Source organism: Eschscholzia californica, unplaced genomic scaffold, assembly GCF_041429995.1.
Source record: "Eschscholzia californica isolate CP2 unplaced genomic scaffold, dmEscCali1.0.p SCAF_2, whole genome shotgun sequence".
In the NCBI taxonomy this organism is placed as follows: domain Eukaryota; kingdom Viridiplantae; phylum Streptophyta; class Magnoliopsida; order Ranunculales; family Papaveraceae; genus Eschscholzia; species Eschscholzia californica.
In genome coordinates this window covers 56,047,837-56,066,041 of record NW_028238309.1, presented here as the reverse complement: position 1 = coordinate 56,066,041, position 18,205 = coordinate 56,047,837, and the positions used below count along the sequence as shown (strand labels likewise).

General features: G+C 36.0%; 1 protein-coding gene across 1 annotated transcript; it reads left to right on the top strand.

The window, feature by feature from the left end:
* Nucleotides 1-1,673: 1,673 nt before the first annotated feature.
* Nucleotides 1,674-5,069, top strand: LOC147559275 (uncharacterized). The gene is made up of 3 exons (XM_086661144.1): nucleotides 1,674-2,173; nucleotides 2,349-2,424; nucleotides 2,589-5,069. The coding sequence occupies exons 1-3, from the start codon at nucleotides 2,144-2,146 to the stop codon at nucleotides 4,694-4,696; spliced, it is 2,214 nt and encodes a 737-aa protein (XP_086517270.1). The 5' UTR covers nucleotides 1,674-2,143; the 3' UTR covers nucleotides 4,697-5,069.
* Nucleotides 5,070-18,205: the final 13,136 nt, after the last annotated feature.

Sequence of the window (18,205 nt, the reverse complement as noted above, 5' to 3'; positions counted from 1 at the left end):
TATCAGAGCTAGGCCCACACGTGATAGGCTTAAAAGCCACGCGTGCTCCACGTCACCCGTAAAGACAAAAAACACACGTGTTAGGCTCAAAGAACGCCACACGTGAGGGGGCGTGTGAGAATAGTCCCACATGAAAGAATGGGTTACTAGCAACCAAGAATATAAAGTATAGGTCCTCTCCACTCATTGCCAATTGGTTTTGAGTTGGATGGCCACAAGCTTAACATAAAATATGTCTAAATGTCAAAGTTAAAGTATTTTTCTCTTTATTGATTCTTGTTTTGTTTCGTAAATAACGTGTTATTTATTGTTAAAGTTCCATACTTTATTTCATTTTTTTTTATATGTGTCATACATAACACATTATGTATCAACAATGTTTCTCCCAAAAGAGAAAATAACTAAAATCCTATTTTCTGAGAAGATTGATTATGTATCAACAATGTTTCTTTCAAAAGAGAAAATAACTAAAATCTTATTTTCTGAGAAGATTGGACCTTAATCCTTTTTTTAATTTAATTTTAACCCTAAAACCCGTGGATCCTAATTATAACTAATTTTAAGAAAATAAAAAAATACTTTATGGAGGAGAACGATGTTTGCACCATATGTAACACGGACGTGGCAAAACCATTATGTTTTCAAATTAGAATAATAGTTAAGGACTCAATTTTGGAGAAAAAGAAGAGCTCATACCTCTTAATTAACATAGTGGTATAGGTACTAATTACTAAAGAAAAACTGTCTCTTAATCAATATGGCTTGAACATCTATATCTTTTTACGAATAGAAGAAGTACCAATTTCTAAACTTTTTTCCACAAAAGAAAAAGCTAGCTGTTGCTTTTTCCCTTTGAGTTAAGAAGTGCCATCATCTATTTTAGTGTTTGATTTCCTAATTCTCTCGTGATTCTCACAAACCTTCCCTCACCTATCTATATTATAGATGAAGTAGGATAATGAGACGTTTGTCTCACTCGTCTAATGACAAAAGGTTGTTAGGATTAAAGCAAATTTCATGAAGCGTGATAATAGGGATTTTGTTTATGTGGAGGAGTGTCAGTTAATTGATAACGGGAAATACATCTTCATAAAAATTAGATCAATATATTCGTACTATCCGGTGTACATTTCTGATGTATCAATTGCTAACAACTTTCATAACATTATGCGTCTGTCGGGTACAAATTACGTCCTCAGAGTCTTTTTGTAATGTATTTGGATATCTAAATCAGATCAATATACTCGTATTATTCGGTGTACATTTACGACGTATCAATTCCTAACGACTTTCGTAATATTATATCTGTCCGGAGGGTACAAATTATGTTCTCAAAGTCTTTTTGCAACGTATTTTTTTTTATGAAGATTTTTGTAACGTATTTGGATAACTAAAATCTCATGTAACATTCTCTGTAGAACTATTTGTGTCCTACTAACACATGTTATTCCTACTTACTAAAATATAAGTCTTTTGCTAATTGATTTAAAAAGAAAACTTTCACTTATGAAAAATCAACTTCTTGCTAACAATTTAACCAACTTTTAAAACAAAATGAGAAGATTTTTAGGTCATGAGATTTGGTATATGATTTTGTACTGTGTGGGTTATTCATCATTTCATCCTTTACTTTAAGCTGAGCTGATAAAAGTAAGTCAAGCCGCTTAAAGTCCAAGCTGGCTAATTAGTAAAAAACAAGAAAACTATTAGAATGAATTAAAATGGTAAATATTCAAACAAAAAAAAAGTGGGAAAGAAATCAATAAATTAAGTGGGAAAAGAGTGAAGAAAACCACTAGTACTGTCTGTCTATGACTTCTATGCCTTGAGCAAGCTTTCTTTCTCTTCTTTCTCTCTCTAAAATACAACCCTGAAATAGAGGAAACAGAGGTGAAAGGGAAGTTACAGGTTCCCTTACCCACATCTACTCTCTCTCTATTCTCTTTCTCTCTCTTCCATTAAAATCTGCACCTTGTTGTTGGGTGTCAATCTCTCTCTCTGGCTCTCCTGAAAAAAACCTCTCATAGCTACTTCTTGCTGTGGTTAAGAAACAGAAAAAGAAAACCCTTTTCTTGGATTTCTTCAATTCATCTTCTTTGGGGTTTTCTTCTTGTTTAGATCTCTTTTAACCATTTTTACCATCATGAGTAAAGAAGAGTTCTTGAAGATCCAGGTAACCCATCCTTTAATTTTATTTCCCCATTTTCATTTCTTTCCTTATTCTCAACTATAAGATCTTGTTCATTGTACTTTTATTGTTCTTTATCTGTTTAAAATTCTTCTCTCTGTTTCACAAACACCACATATGCTTCTCTCTCTCTAACTCTCTCTCTCTTGTTTCCTTGCAGACTTGTGTTCTTAAAGTGAACATTCACTGTGATGGATGTAAGCAGAAGGTGAAGAAACTGTTGCAGAAAATAGATGGTATATTTACACTATTTCCTCCCCATTTTCACTCATTTTCTCACATTTGGACTAAAAATTGCTTCCTTTTTAATCAATCTGACATGGGTATTTGGAAAAATTTTGTGGGTTATCATGAGATTTCTTTTTTGTTTGACTGATTGTGTTTTTTTTTGGGTTTATAGGAGTGTATACTACTAGTATAGATTCAGAACAGGGGAAGGTTACTGTTTCAGGTAATGTTGATCCAGATATTATGATTAAGAAACTTTGCAAATCTGGGAAACATGCAGAACTTTGGGGATCTCAAAAGCCCTCTAACAACAACAATCAAAATCAAAATCAACTCAATAACCAGACGAAGAACATGAAAATTGATAATGGTAAAGGTGGGAAAGATAATAAGTCTCAGAAAGTAGGAAAAGATCAACCTAATGGTGGCCAGAAGCAGCAGCAGCAACCACAACCACAACAACAACAACAACAGATGCAACAAAAGCAACAACAACAGATGCAGCAAAAGCAACAACAGCTAAACCAACAACAGGTTCAACAACTAGCACAGATGAAAGGGTTCAAAGATCTAATGAGTGGGCAGAAGTTACCCCCAAATTTGATGGGGAAGGATCAGAAAGCAGTGAAATTTGATGAAGAATATGACGATGAAGACGATTTCGATGATGATGATTTTGACGATGAAGATTTTGATGACGATGAGGATGATGAGTTTGATGATGATTTTGATGATCCTAAAAGTCACATTAATAAGAATATGAATGTTAAGCCTGTCATGGGTGGTAATGGTGGTCAAGGAGGAGGACCTCAGATGATGATGCCTAAAGGAGGGATGCCTCCTAATGGGATGATGATACCCAAAGGAGGGATGCCTGCCAATGGTATGATGATGCCCAAAGGAGGGATGCCACCAAATGGGATGGTGATGCCTAAAGGAGGGATGCCTCCCAATGGGATGATGATGGCTAATGGAGGGATGCCTCCCAATGGGATGATGATGGCCAATGGAGGGATGCCTCCTAATGGGATGATGATGCCTCCTAATGGGATGATGATGCCAAAAGGAGGAATGCCTCCTAATGGGATGATGATGCCCAAAGGAGGAATGCCTCCTAATGGGATGATGATGCCTAATGGGATGATGATGATGAATGGTCAGCCTCATCCTCAAATGATGATGAATGGTCAGCAACATCCTCAAATGGTGATGAATGGCCAGCAACATCCTCAAATGGTGATGACTGGCCAGCATCCCCAAATGATGAAGGGTCAACAACCACAGATGATGAATAATAAAGTTGGTGGTGCTAGTGGCCCTATTGGGGGTGCTGGTGGTGCTCCTGGTGGCATTGTCGGTGGTGGTGGTGGAAATGGTAAGAAAAGTGGTGGTGGTGGTGGTGCTATGGAGGTGCCTGTGCAAGTAAAGGGCAATAGTGGAAGTAATGATGGTAAACAGGGTAATGGAGGAAAGAAAGGTGGTGGTGGTGGTGGAAATCAAAATCAAGGTGGTGGAAACAAGAATCAGGGTGGTGGTAAAAAAGAAGGGAAGAATGGTGGTGGAAATCAACAGGATGCTAAGAATGGTAAAAATGGTGGGGGAAATAACAAAGCAGCTCCTAACAGTTGTAGTGGTGGTGCTAATGGTGGAAAGAAAGGAGGGGGTAAAGGAGATGGGTTTCATGAAATTGATGTCACTAGTGGTGGTGGTGGTGGAAATGTGGGTCAGAAGGGGAATAACCCAAAGGGCGGTGGTGGTGGAAATGTGGGTCAGAAGGGGAATAATCCGATGGGAGGCGGTGGTGGCCAGATGGGCAGTATACCAACAGGGATGGGCGGTGGTGTTGCTGGTCAGATGGGTAGTATTCCAACAGGGATGGGCGGCGGTGGTGGTCAAATGGGTGGTATCCAGGGTTTTCCCACATCCGCCATGAACGGTGGCGGACCCGGTGGTTACTTCCAAGGAGCAGGGCCAGAAGCCCAGGCCGGAAATCCTTACCATCAACAACAATTACAACAGCAGCAACAGCAGTATATGGCTGCTATGATGATGCAGCAACAACAACAACAACGAGCCGCAGCAGCTCAAATGGCGAAGGCCCAAATGGAAAACGCCCAAATGGCTCAAATGGCGAACCCAAACGGAGAACGGTTCCATCCAATGATGTATGCTCGACCACCACCGGAGGTGAACTACTTTCCTCCAATGCCACCTCCTGTGAATGATCCATACACCCATTTCTTCAGTGATGAGAATACCAGTAGTTGCAGTCTGATGTGAATGTCAAAAGAGTGTTTGTCCTTCATTGCTTGGTGGTGGGCTTTGATGGGTTTTACTCATTCCAAATTATACATGAAAAATGTGTTGTTTTTAGCTTTTCCTTTTTAACTTTTCATTTTCTTGTTTTTAGAGTTTATTTTATATCTAATCTATGTAGGGTAGTATTTATATAGTAGATTATATATCAAGTAATTTAGGTGAGGAAGCTCTCTTATGACTCTTATATAGTAGATGATTCCAAGAGATAGAAAGAGAGAATGTTAGAGAGAGGAAAGAGTTGTAGCTTCTTATGAGATGTGTTAAATATGTTGTTTATAAGTTAGAAATCTAATAAAAAACATATGATAAGGCAACAAAGAGGCCTTAATTCAAACTTGTGTCTCCTCTTTTACTTGTATTTATGCTTTTTTATTACATATTTTTATATATTGCATTTATTCCTTTTGTTCTTTTTCTTTTTCTTTAAACAACTTCTAGTTTTCGTAATGTCTTGTCTGATACAATCATTCTTCTGTCTGTATAATCGAAAAGTAAAGAAGAAGAATAACAAAATAACTTTCGCATGTAATGTGATTGTTTTTCTACTATAGTCATGTTTCTTCCGAATGTCCTTCAAATTTAGTGGGCTTCCACAATTTGTTGATTTCTATTACAACAAAATTAGTTTTTATACTTCCATGAATCATCACCCTTCAATTTTATCAAAAAATTACCTCAACATTGGAGTAAGGTAATTCTATATGTGATCCATGGGCCAACTTGTATCAAGTATGGGCCCATAATAATGGGTAATGAAGTTTTGGTGGGTCCAATCTTCATAGATAAAAATGAGAAGTATGGGAGTACATTGGACAATAGATTTACAGTTTTGGTTGATATAGATACCTTAACCAATTGACTGTAAGATCAGACGGTCATGATACAAAACATTGTAAATGTCTAATCAAAATTGATATGATTTTGATGGGGTATCAGAGTCTTTTGTCTTTCTTGGGCCCCAGAATGTTGGTTTTGGGACCCAAAAAACATCAATTCACTGATAAGGTAGACAAAGAGAGTTGATGAAACTTGTCCTTTGCCTAGCAACAACACAGTAGTACCCTTTCTTCACCCTCCTTAGGCCTACAAAAAGGGTGATTCTATAGAACCCCCTGTATTTTGCTTCTGGCAACCATTTATTAGCTACATGAGATGAATAATTTCATATATTGAGACAAATATCACATATCTAATTTTTGAATGGACATCCATTGTCTTTGTAGTTATCTGCTCGATCGAAGATAGTGATTTTTCAGCTTTGATACAAGCAAGTGTTTCAACATGGATCAACAAAGATTTGATTAGATTAGTTCTAAATCAGGTGCAGCTAAAAGCCCTCGGCTAAATTGCTGTAACCCCAGATTAACCACAAAATGTGAGAGATCCCATTTGTAATCTGTAGCTTACATCATTTTGGCCGGAGCCTTTAGCCCCTCCCTTCCAAATCGTTTCATATGAGATCCATAACTTCTTTTTTTTTTTGAGAAAGATCCATAACTTCTAGCCATGGACTCTTTTGTGGTAAAATTGTAAGAAAATGAATTAGAGAAGGGTATTTACACAAGACAAAAACAAAATCCTAAAAGGATTCATTTTAGAGGAGTCTAGGCGGGTCCACACTATTTACTGAAGCCTTCTTCTGACCGGTGAAGTTCCATGTGACCTGGACCCACAGACTTTGTAATATGACCGTTTTAATCCCACAAAATAATGACGTTACCTAAACACGGATAAATCTTATAACAGGAATAGCAAGATACCATGAGGCCCGCATGTGGGGGAACGTTACAGGTGGGCGGGCAGTAATACAAGGTAAATTAAAAAGCAAAATTTACACCATTGGATTTGGATGGTGATGGATGCCTTTTAAGTTTTGATTTTGAAGCTACATTGTGAGCCAACACAATGCCCTTTCTATTTACACAAGTAAAAATAACTTTTTCGAAAAGATTAGATAGTTGCTGAATTTTTTGCACAAATATGATCGTACCAGTGAGAGACTAATGCGAAGAGTGCAGTTCTTTAATTTGTTCAAAAAGTTGATAAAACTGAGAGATTGTATTTCAAACATGGTTTTTCAGTTAAATCCTACTCATATGAATCATGTGATGTCCTTTCAATCGGCCCAAGTAACTGCTTATTGTGGAACCAACCCATTACCTTCGTCTACTGATTTGATAAGGGAGGAGGTATGAGTTATGTTACCTACATGGTGGTGCACAATAATAAAACAAAACCGGAATCTTAGCGGACACATGAAAGGGTGGAAGCATGGTGAGGCCAATCTCTACTCAAGGGTAAAAAAAATATACTCGTATTAAATTTACACTAACATACACTAGGGCCTAGGCATATTTGTAACAAAAATTAGAGTTAGCTTTTAGTAGTGGTTTATGTTGAAATCGGAATTCAGCTGAAGCCGTTTTTTCAAGGTTTTGGCAATCTAATGTGGTCCCAACTCCTAATCAGAAGCAAGACCGATCGTTGGATTCGTCTAGTCGAGTTCTTGAATTTAGACCTAAAGTTCTTGCTTAATCCGATAAAGATGAACTTTGCAATTTGCATTTTTTGTTTTAAGATTTGAGATATTCTAGCAGTGGATAGATAGGGAGCAGCTCAACGCGGCAAATGTAATAGATATGATTAAGGATCTAACGGTGGACGTTCAAGGCACCTGATCAAGAGAGATGCTTAGAGATCATCATATCTGCTCATTAGAAGTCATATGTGCTTCTTAGAAGTTCATATTACTTACAAGAGTTCGTCATAATTTCGATAACCATACGTACCAACTACTATTCGAAAGGTAAATCAATTTTATCCCGAGAGACAAACACCGTTACAACTCGTACCATATAGGCGATGTAAATTATTTTAAGAAAAGAGGTATATTCGACTTGAAAATCGGTAACCTCTTTACGTTTAACTGATTATTTTCTCCGTAGTTTTTTTCATATTCAAGGGAAACCATAGTAGTATCTGGAATAACCAATCAATACAACAAGAAAGAAATATATCGATTCAGAAGTTCATGTGTCCTCAAGTGTGTAATCACATACCACCTTTGTTTTTTAACTTAAAAATAAAACAATTGGTACAACTAGTTAGAGACTAAAAGTTCGTGATACCGAAGATAAAAAATTTAAAAATAGTTGGATTAATATCTAACGGTTTACAAGACAACTCTATATATAGAGTTAATACTGAAGACAATATAGTATACTACCCGAGACCACTCTAATTACTTCTTCATTAACTTGACCAATAAAAAGTTTGTTGATTCCTATAGAATTCATTAGACATGATAACAATAGTAATTTTCTTGACAAGCTAAATGAGCTAGAAAGTGATAAAGGAGCCGACTTACGGACATATATTCATGTACTAAAAAATATATCACATCTCATATGTTCCCTTTTCTTGAATGATTGAAATCATAGAGAAAGTTAATCCGCGAGCCTCTGCATTCCCCTAATGGAGATGAGACATGGACCCTTCACTTTGTGCACGAGCCTTTCACTTTTGACATATATATATATATATATGATGTATATATGTATATAGTCAAATTGCATGTGAACAAAAAGACAATAGTCAAATTCAAGTCGGAAGCTAACAACTATGCAGTTCCAATAACAAAGTGCAATACCTATTCTGGAATGTGCATTATTACATTATTGATATTCTTTACCTTTTCTTTTTTAGGACAATATGATTCCAAGTCATTCATGCTTTTTATGAGCATGTATCTCCTTGGTGAAATGAGTTACTTGTAAGGGTAAAACAATTGTAGTGGGTTAGTTCGAGAAGAATGTTGTTTTCCCCAAATATATTCATGTCCCAATAATGCGGCATCGTTCTTCTAAGCCGCATATTAAATGTTAAATTTTTCATATTTGATTTCATTAATTAGAATATGTGTCTCGCAACATACTAATTAGTTCTTATTTTGTGAAAGATAGAATTGTATTTAGTAAAGGCAACTTATTAATAATTACTCCTTCTCAATGCACTAATTTCTAATTCGTACATAATTGTTCAATAATTCTCAAGACATATAGGGGAATATGCACACAATTGTTAAGAACAACTATAAACCCACTTGCACTACCCATAAAAAAAAGTATATATTCGCGTGTGAATAGGCAAAGACATTTTCTTTAACGTTTAAAGCTAATTAGAGAAAAGAAAGGGAGAATGCTAATTAGGGTTGAGAATCAACAGTACAAATGGATGTCTTTCAAGAAAACGGGAAAGAAGTTGTCATGGGATGAGTGATTTGACCAATTAAGCTCTTAAGTGATTGCAAAGGCTTAACCATTAAATCTCTTAATTACTTAGTTTATAGGGATTGGCTTTTGATATTGTCATTCATGGTGTGAAGTAAGATGCAAGTAAGAATGATTAGAACTAATGTGAAAAGGAAAAGATAATGCAGTAATTAAGTACCAAGACTACTCCATGAAGAATGGAATCCTCATGCTTAATCATCATGTTGCACCATTATTTTAGGATTGCTATCGTCTCTTTTCCATGATCAACTACATCTCAAAATGTAATAGTATGTGCTCGAGCAGGGACAGATCTTTCAATTAGGGGTTCGGATTTATATACTTAATATATATATATATATTTTGCAAACACAGTAATTAACAATATTTTGCAAACACAGTAATTAACAAAATATTTATGTTCATTAATTATATTAATACATCAACAAATACAAACGCAATTAACCTTTACGAAAGTTCATATTTTGAAATGTTAGCATAATCGAATCATTGTCGGTTTCACTAAAAATTTCTTTTTCAATAACGACTACTAAACTATCATTCAACCACGGATCACTCATCTTGTTTCATAAGCGTGGTTTAACTAGCTTTATAGCTGAAAAAACTCTTAAAGGATGCAGTTGCAACCGACAAAGTTAGTGCTAAAGTGATCAGACTAAATGATATGTTTTATCTCTATTAGTTTCTATCAACGTTCTAACAAGAGCTTCAATCCCATCTAAATTTGGGAAAACTGCCTCATATAGTAAATGTAGTTATCAAGCTGAGAACTAAATAGTATAGTTAGGGGTGGCAATTTGGTCCGAACCGGCGGGTATTTTCCCAAACCCGCCCCTAATGGAACGGGTTTTACCGACCCGTTTATTAAACGGTTCGGGTTTGGTATGAAGTTAAAAAAAATAATCGGGTTCGGGGCGGGTTTGGTATTAGATAGTAAACTCCGCCCCGAACCGATTAGTACGAATATATTAAATATATGTTTTATTTAAGATTATGTTTCAAAAAATTTAGTCTTATATTATCAATTTAACTATGTTATGTTATATATTATTTAAGTTGTTGTAGTGTTTATGATTGATATACTCAAAATCTTATAAAATTTTGTTAACGATTGTTATGTTACTTCAAACTAAACTAACTTTTGTTAAACAAAATGTATTAAACGGGGCGGGGCGGGGCGGTAATGGTTTAGCAATTTTTAATTGGGGCGGGTATGGTAATTGAATATCCACCCCGAATAATTATTGGGACGGTAATGGTAAAACCCGTTTGCTAACGGGACGGAGTTGGGAAGAGGATGAACCGTCCCAAACCCGCCCCGTTGACATCCCTAAGTATAGTTTCAAGACTACTGAAATCTGACGGATAAAATTCAGCAAGACGCATTAACTTACTTTTGTCGAAAATGACAAAACCTCTAGATGGACTCAAACATGCTATACAACGGAGCCACTCAGTATTCTCCTTAGTGAAACGAGTATTTAATTCTTGAAGTTGCATATCAATACCGACATAGAAATTTTTGAAGTTTGTAGGGATTATGGTAGATGAATTAAAATTTATAGGATTTATAGTAGATGAATTGAATTTTCAAAAATTCTATCCATCCCTCCATTTTGGTCCCTCCCCCAACCCTGCGCTGTTGCGGCGACATATCACTGGAGTATATTTTCTCACAAATTCTCTATCCAATTACTACACACTCAATTGATATGTGGAGTAATTGGAGAACCTCAAGCAGCCAATCACCCACAACTCAACTCCTAAACCACTGAACCAAAGTCTGCTTGATGTCAATTATCCACAGGATTAGATACATACATACATACATACATACATATATATATATATATATATAGGTGTAGACACATATATATGAAAAAATACTTATGCTTGTAGAGGGATTTGAAATCGGGACGACACAGTCGTAGCTGCACTCTACCCCACACTCTAACCATTGAGCTAGTGTCTTCTTAGTGTCATCTTAATACATATGAAGATATATATAAAACATTACTACTACTAATAATATTTTTCGAGAGGATCCAGGGGCCGCACCCCCTCGCGCCCCATGGATCCGTCCCTGTGCTCGAGCTATTATATAGTATATTTTTACATGAGGTTTTTTTTAGCATATGACCCCATTTATTTAGCTATATTAGGACTACACCCCTAAAAACATTTTTGTTTAGGCGTTAACCACCAAAACCCATTTTTCCATCAAATAACCGTTATGTGAAGGGCGTGCGAGTCACATGCTTGATCTCGGACCAAAATACCCCCGTCATAATTCTACGGTTAGAAATATTTTTAGTATATGACCCCCATTTATTTAGCTATATTAGGACTACACCCTCGACCAAAATACCACTTGGAGCTTCACGACCACCTATTTCTCAAGTATTTGCAAGGGTGGGAATCGGGCACAAGCGTTTGGTCTTGGGCACTCGAAGTGCTAGGTCGGGCCGGTCGGGCCGGTCGGGCTCTCAAATTAAGTGTACACCAACAAACATCGGGTGCATCGGGCTGGGCTTATCACAAGATAGTGGTGCACACTGTCCGCCCATAGGGCATCGGGTCAATCGGGCGTCGGGTCCAGATCCTCCATTTTCACCGAAACCTCACCACCACCATCCATGAAAATCTGATTCTTCACTGAACCAATACTCATCAACACAAAATTATATCAAAACAAATCGACACAAAATCTAACAATGATAAGAGAAATCAACACAAAACCATATCAAAATCTCACTTGTGTTTTTAGAAATAGAAGAAATAATATACTTCACGATAAAAACTTAAAGGTAACAAACATATGCTCGAACTAAAGATTCAAAGATGGTGAACACCGACCAAGAGATGACGAACACTTGCACAAGATTGAAAGATAGAAACTCAGGGAGACACTAAAGAACATTAGGGATTGGGATAAATGAGAAGAGGGTTCAGGAAGGCAGAGACTAAAGAGGGGTTGAAAGAGTCTTCTTTGGTTGGTATTAGGGGTGCTTACAGAAGATTTAGAATCTTACAGGCATTTAGGATTTTATCCAACGGCTGGGATATTAGATTAAAGAGGCATATTATCCCAACCGTTGGATTGATACCTAGATCAAGTATTGTGTCAGGCGGGTTAATCGAATTCCTAATGTACGAGATTTTCGGGTCGGGTGACTGGTGGGAGATCCTACCCGTACCCCGCCTATGAGTGCCCGAATTATTGGGTCGGGCTTACCCGAGCCGGGTCTCGGACACCCATGGTTCTCTTCTGCTTCGGGTTTGACCGTGCGGGTCTCGGGCTCTCGGATCGTTTTCCCAGTCCCAAGTATCTGTGTTGTGAAGCCTAATATAGCTAAATACCATTTAGGTGGGTGTAAAGCTCCAAGTGGTATTTTGGTCGGTGGTGTAGTCCTAAAATAACTAAATAAATGGGGGTCATATACTAAAAATGTTTCTAACCGTGAAATTATGATGGGGGTATTTTGGTCAGAGATCAAGCATGTAACTCGCACACCCCTCGCATAACGGTTATTTGAAGAAAAATGAACTTTGAAGGTTAACGCCTAAATGAAAATAATTTTAGGGGTAGTCCTAATGTAACTAAATAAATGGGGGTCATATGCTAAAAAACCCTTTACATGATACAACAGAATTCTTTCATATCCAGTTGTATCACGTGAAAATCTATGACTATCATGTTGATTTTAAAATATTAATTATAGTATGCACTAAAGAAGTCTATTAATTTCATAACCCCTATAGTTCCACAAAAATGATGTTTATCTTTCACATATTATTCTTAAGGTATAGTTGTTATAACGAAATAACATTTATCTTATTCTTTCTGAAATGTTGGAAATCAATTTACCACTACTTTTTTTTGTCTTTTTGGAATTTTTAAACAAGTAATACATAGATCGATAGACCTACAGATTATTGTTTACCTAACTAATGAGCTCCATACCTTTAAACCTGCTTATCAATAAAAAAAACAATAACCTTCATAAATTCTTTTTAACTTCGGTATGGTCTTCGAAATTGTTACAGGAATTTTATTTGTTCGAATAAATGTCAACAAAATACAAATAAGAGGGATATCGATGTATCAATGTCTTTGTTATAACCATTGTAGTATTAAAAAAAACATAAAAGAGGTCTAAAACCCGATTAACTTATCACATCATTTATACATTTAATAACTTAAATTCGTTCCACCTTTTGTAGGAGTCGAAGCCGAGACCTCCAGAGTTTTAGTGTAAATAACGAAGTGTTGACAATTAAGTTAGTTTGAATGCAGCATGAATATCCTAGTGTGATAAGATAAAACAAATGATCTTATTGGTGGGTATAACATCAAAAGCATTAATATTTCTGGCCTACTTCTTAACTACCATGGCAAATTGAGTGAGTTTAATTTCCATAACCTAATTGTACAAGTATTTCCTTTCATCAAAAAAAAAAAAATTGTACAAGTATTTATTCCCTTGTCATTTCTAGACAGCTGAAAACTGTTCTGATGTCTAGGTAATGTCACATATACCATGTAAGTTTCCTTTTACTAAATATTTAGAATGTCATAATCATATAACTAATATATTTTCAACAAAAAAAACTAATATATATTTATGTATTTATATTGGTTGGCCACCTCCCTATAATACCACATGGGTGGAGCCTGGAGTGGTGACATTCTTCCCAGTCATTCATTAGTACCATGAATGTTTTAAGCCCCACCTCTCTCTCTCGACTCTCATACACCTGCATTTGCAGAAACTTAATAATATGTAAAAGATATTATTTGTTTATGATTTCAATAAAATCTTTATTGACAATGTCAGGTGTGGTTGAATATATTGGTGTTAGCCTTTTATCGTGTTATTTATGTATTACGATAAATATATTCACCCGAGACCTGACCCAAGCTACAAATTCAGTATGAAATTTTGATCCAAGAACTACATACACATACAAGAAAAGGAATACTATTTAAAACCTCAAGTTTTGATTGAATGAGATATTTGGACAAAAACAATTTTTGATTCATTATAATTAGTAGAGAACTTCTCTCCCTTTTGAATTTGGGAATAACAAGATCCCATCTCACAATTGTGCCAGCAATTATAATATTCATAAAAAAGACCAACTAAAAATTTGGGCCGTCTTCTGCTTGAGAATTTCGAATTTTATCCCTATTAAAAGGTTCTACTTGCATGGGTAATCGTTAAAACACATGCAGCGACAAAAGAATTTGGTGTTAAAATAAATTCAATTTCTCATATGAAGTCGACCGACTATTTGACTAATTTGTCTGTCAGCTGTGAATTAGTGATTAACAAACAATTCCTGGAATTTGTAAATCAATAGTACATTTACGTGGTCATCGATTTATTCCAACGACTAATTGTACGGTAATTTTGTCTTATTGTTGTGGAAAAGAAGTTATTAAACACTACAATTATATAATAACCCTATAACTAGGACTAGATTACCAAGGTCAAAGAAAACAAAAAAGGAATAATATAGAAGTGAATAAATGATGTGAAGTTTAAAGTATTCAAATGACACAATTTACAAGAGTTTCTACCATAGTATGATGTTAGGTGCTCCACATGGGGGTTGTTGGGGGTGTAGGAAGTCTTAACAGCACCTCGATAATGTTACGAGTGTTCCTGTACTTCCTTCCAGTTAGGTAAATTTAGTTTAACTATTTTCGATTAGAAACGCTATAAAATCAGTGAAATTAAACTGAATTATGTTACAAATTTTATTTTAAAACTCACTAAATTCAACTTCAATGGTGTAGAGGATTAGTCGGTGAATTTAAGTCGAAATTTATAACAAAATTCAGACCGAACAACCAATTTAAGCTCCTTTAGTAGTTTTTTTTTTTGTTAATATGCTCCTTTATTAGTTACAATACAATCCAACAACAAAATCAGTTGGAACCCACTAAATTGAAATCATATCAACTATCAAGCGCCCCCTTAGCCTTAATAGAAAATTGCCTTTATATACTCAAATTCTTAATAGACAAATTTATGGTATTTAGTGAACCAACCAACAGTCCAACACACATCCTCCTAGAAATCGAGATAGACCGTTGACTTTTGGTGTTTGAAGAGTGTAAGAAAAAACCAAAAAATGAAAGAAACTTTTACTACAATAAAGTGAGCAATAACAGAGTTTGGTCGGGGTTCAGGACATGACTCGGTAACTACACTTCTACATGCACTCACGTGCTTACCCACGCCACTTATTCCTTTCTTCAATTGACACTTCTCATCTCTTCTAATATTTAAATAAAATGTTAGTATTAAAATGTTATTAATAATTTTATTTTAAATAACGTTTTAATAACTTTATTCTAACTAAATAATTTATCATTTGCTTTTAGAAATAATTCACACATGTAAATTACCTGCTATCATTTATTTTCTTAGTGGTATAACATTGAACCGATGTTAATAATATTATTGTACAATCTTTATTGTTTACTTTTATAAACGTTATAACACGTGCTTTACAGAGGAAAAAGTAAATTGTTTCAACATGTATGAATATTTCGATTTCATTTTGAGGCTCCACAGTTCAAAAACGACCGTTTTAGATCCACATAATTAAAAGACCTCATATTTTTTTTATTTTCATGTAATTTTCTAAATAATAATTAACTTATAAATAGATTTCTAATGTGGTATAAATTATTATTTAGAGGCAAAAAGTTTAAACCATATAAATGCTCAAGCTTTCAAATCTTTCACTATGAATTCATAATATATAGGGCTTAGATTTTACAAAAATCAAATTGAGAGAAGTTCTTATAGATTGGATTATTGAAACCAAGCTGATACTTAGCCGAGCTATTTAAGCCATTGAAATCTAAGTCGGTAAAACAGTAAATTAGAAGGAGAGAATAAACGATGACGGAAGCACATTAACGGCGTTGTTTGTCCGTTAGCCTGTTTAAGAAAGAAAGAAGGCAAAAACTTACTCTGACGGAATCTTTTTCTTTTCTTTTTCGATAAATGGTCTGTTGTTTAGAGAGAGAAAGTGGGACCCATAAAAACAAGGTCTAAACACGCTTCAGTTTTTAGACGTATTAATCTAGATAGATAGAGAAAGATGCTTCTTTGTTTTACACCGTACACGTATTTGAAATCAAGTTTCATGGCAAAGATTTGAAAGACAAATGAGGATGGATTGACGTCATCTAATCTACCAGAGGACGCGTTGATTATAGTCGCTACGGTTTCATCTCTCTAATAAGTTATCACTCTTTCTAATCTTTTTGTGGGAGAGTTATTAGGGTTGCATGGGAAGTGTTTGGTCAACCATCCTTGTGAGCCGTTTCAAACTTGAAGGAGAGACCATGCTCACTCTCACTCTCACCCATGTAGATTTTTTTGGCCAGCGCTTTGGGGAAAGCTAAATAGTTTCCGGGGTGTGAATACTTGGTCAAAAATTGGTCAATTTTGTTTGACAATTTTATTTAGGGGGAAAGCAAAATAGCTTCTCCACCTCAGCTCTCTCTCTCTCCACCTCACTTCTCTCTCTCCACCTCATCTTCTCTCTCCACCTCATCTTCTCTCTCTTCTCCGATAAATTTTCCGGCCGGCGACCATGAAAAAAAAAAAAAAAAAAAAAAAAAAAAAAATTTCTCTCACATCTCTCTCTCTCTAAACTCCGGCGAAGGGGGTTTCCCTTCGCCGGAGTTCCGGTCTGTTCTTCAACAGATCCGGTCTGTTCTTCAACAGACCGAACTGGTCTGTTGAAGAACAGACCGATCTGGTCTGTTCTTCAACAGGCCAGATCCGGTCTGTTGAAGAACAGACCAGTTCCGGTCTGTTCTTCAACAGACCGGAACTCCGGCGAAGGGAAACCCCCTTCGCCGGAGTTTAGAGAGAGAGAGAGAGGTGTGAGAGAAATTTTTTTTTTTTTTTTTTTTCATGGTCGCCGGCCGGAAAATTTTCCGGCCGGCGACCTATCGGAGAAGAGAGAGAGAAGATGGTGGAGGGAGGTGAGATGAGGTGGAGGGAGGTGAGGTGAGGTGGAGGGAGGTGAGGGGGAGAATTTTTTATTTTGAGCCATATTCCCCATAAAATATGTTTCCCCGGAAACTTTTCGAAATTTTGCATATTCCCTTTAAAATTTCACACCCCGGAAACTATTTAGCTTTCCCCAAAGCGCTGGCCATTTTTTTTGGAGGGAAACCTCTAAAGGTGGCTCTCTTTTTTACTCAAGCTTGCCCTCACTCTTGGCCCTTTTTGTGGACTTCATAGGCCCGTCCGAACTTTTCAAACCCAACACGAAGTAGGGCAGGCCTGTCCGAACTTTTCAAACCCGACACGAAGTAGGGTCTACTCTAATTGTTCTCGAACTCACCAAATCTATGGAGTGCCAATAGAGAAAGTGAGCATTAGTTAAAAAACGGTCACCTATAGATGCCCCTTTTTGAAATGCAGGGGTTTATTTCATAAAATAGAGCACCTCATGCGAGGATGTTACTTCATTATCCAACACACCACTCAATCAATCGGGCATTGCCATGAGACAATTCCTTACCTATTTTGAAGATTTAGCATTTAGATCATTAATGTTACTTCTCCAGTAGCAATTGTACAACGAAAGTAACTACTAAGCCTACAATAAGTATAAGTAATTAAACTGGCGTCTTAAGTGTATCACTCATCAATAAACGAACAAAAAAGTTATATATATCACTTTCTTTGTCTCTTTGTAGGTTATTCAGTTTTTTATCGAATTAGAAAGAAGGTTGAAAGCTAACTATGGAAAGAGTCATCTCCACTAGTTTGATACTAGGTATCCACTTGTGAATGGTTACAAGTTTTGAGCTCTATCATTAGCATTTTACAACTTTTCTACTAAGAGTGTCTGTTTTCTAAAGGCGCCCCCAAAATGTATATTACTTACTACAGACAACCCCTCTAGTCCCCATGATTGTTTCTCTCGTGCATTTTTTAAATTAACTCCATGCAAATGAGGAAGATGTAGAGACCGAAAAGACCAATGAATTAGAAAAGGTGACCAAGATGAAAATAATCATATAAAAAAAGAATTGGTTTGCCATTGTTTGTAGCTGCTGTAGAGTGAAGACTCACACAAAATCGTTTGATTTGATACTTTAAATGATAGTGATTTTAAGTTCCCAATCAAATCA

Bases quoted from the DNA above. Each gene is read 5' to 3' on its own strand.
- LOC147559275 (XM_086661144.1), top strand. From the start codon at position 2,144: ATGAGTAAAGAAGAGTTCTTGAAGATCCAG. The intron at 2,174-2,348 runs GTAACCCATCCT...GTTTCCTTGCAG, and splicing joins AAGAGTTCTTGAAGATCCAG to ACTTGTGTTCTTAAAGTGAA. The intron at 2,425-2,588 runs GTATATTTACAC...TTGGGTTTATAG, and splicing joins ACTGTTGCAGAAAATAGATG to GAGTGTATACTACTAGTATA.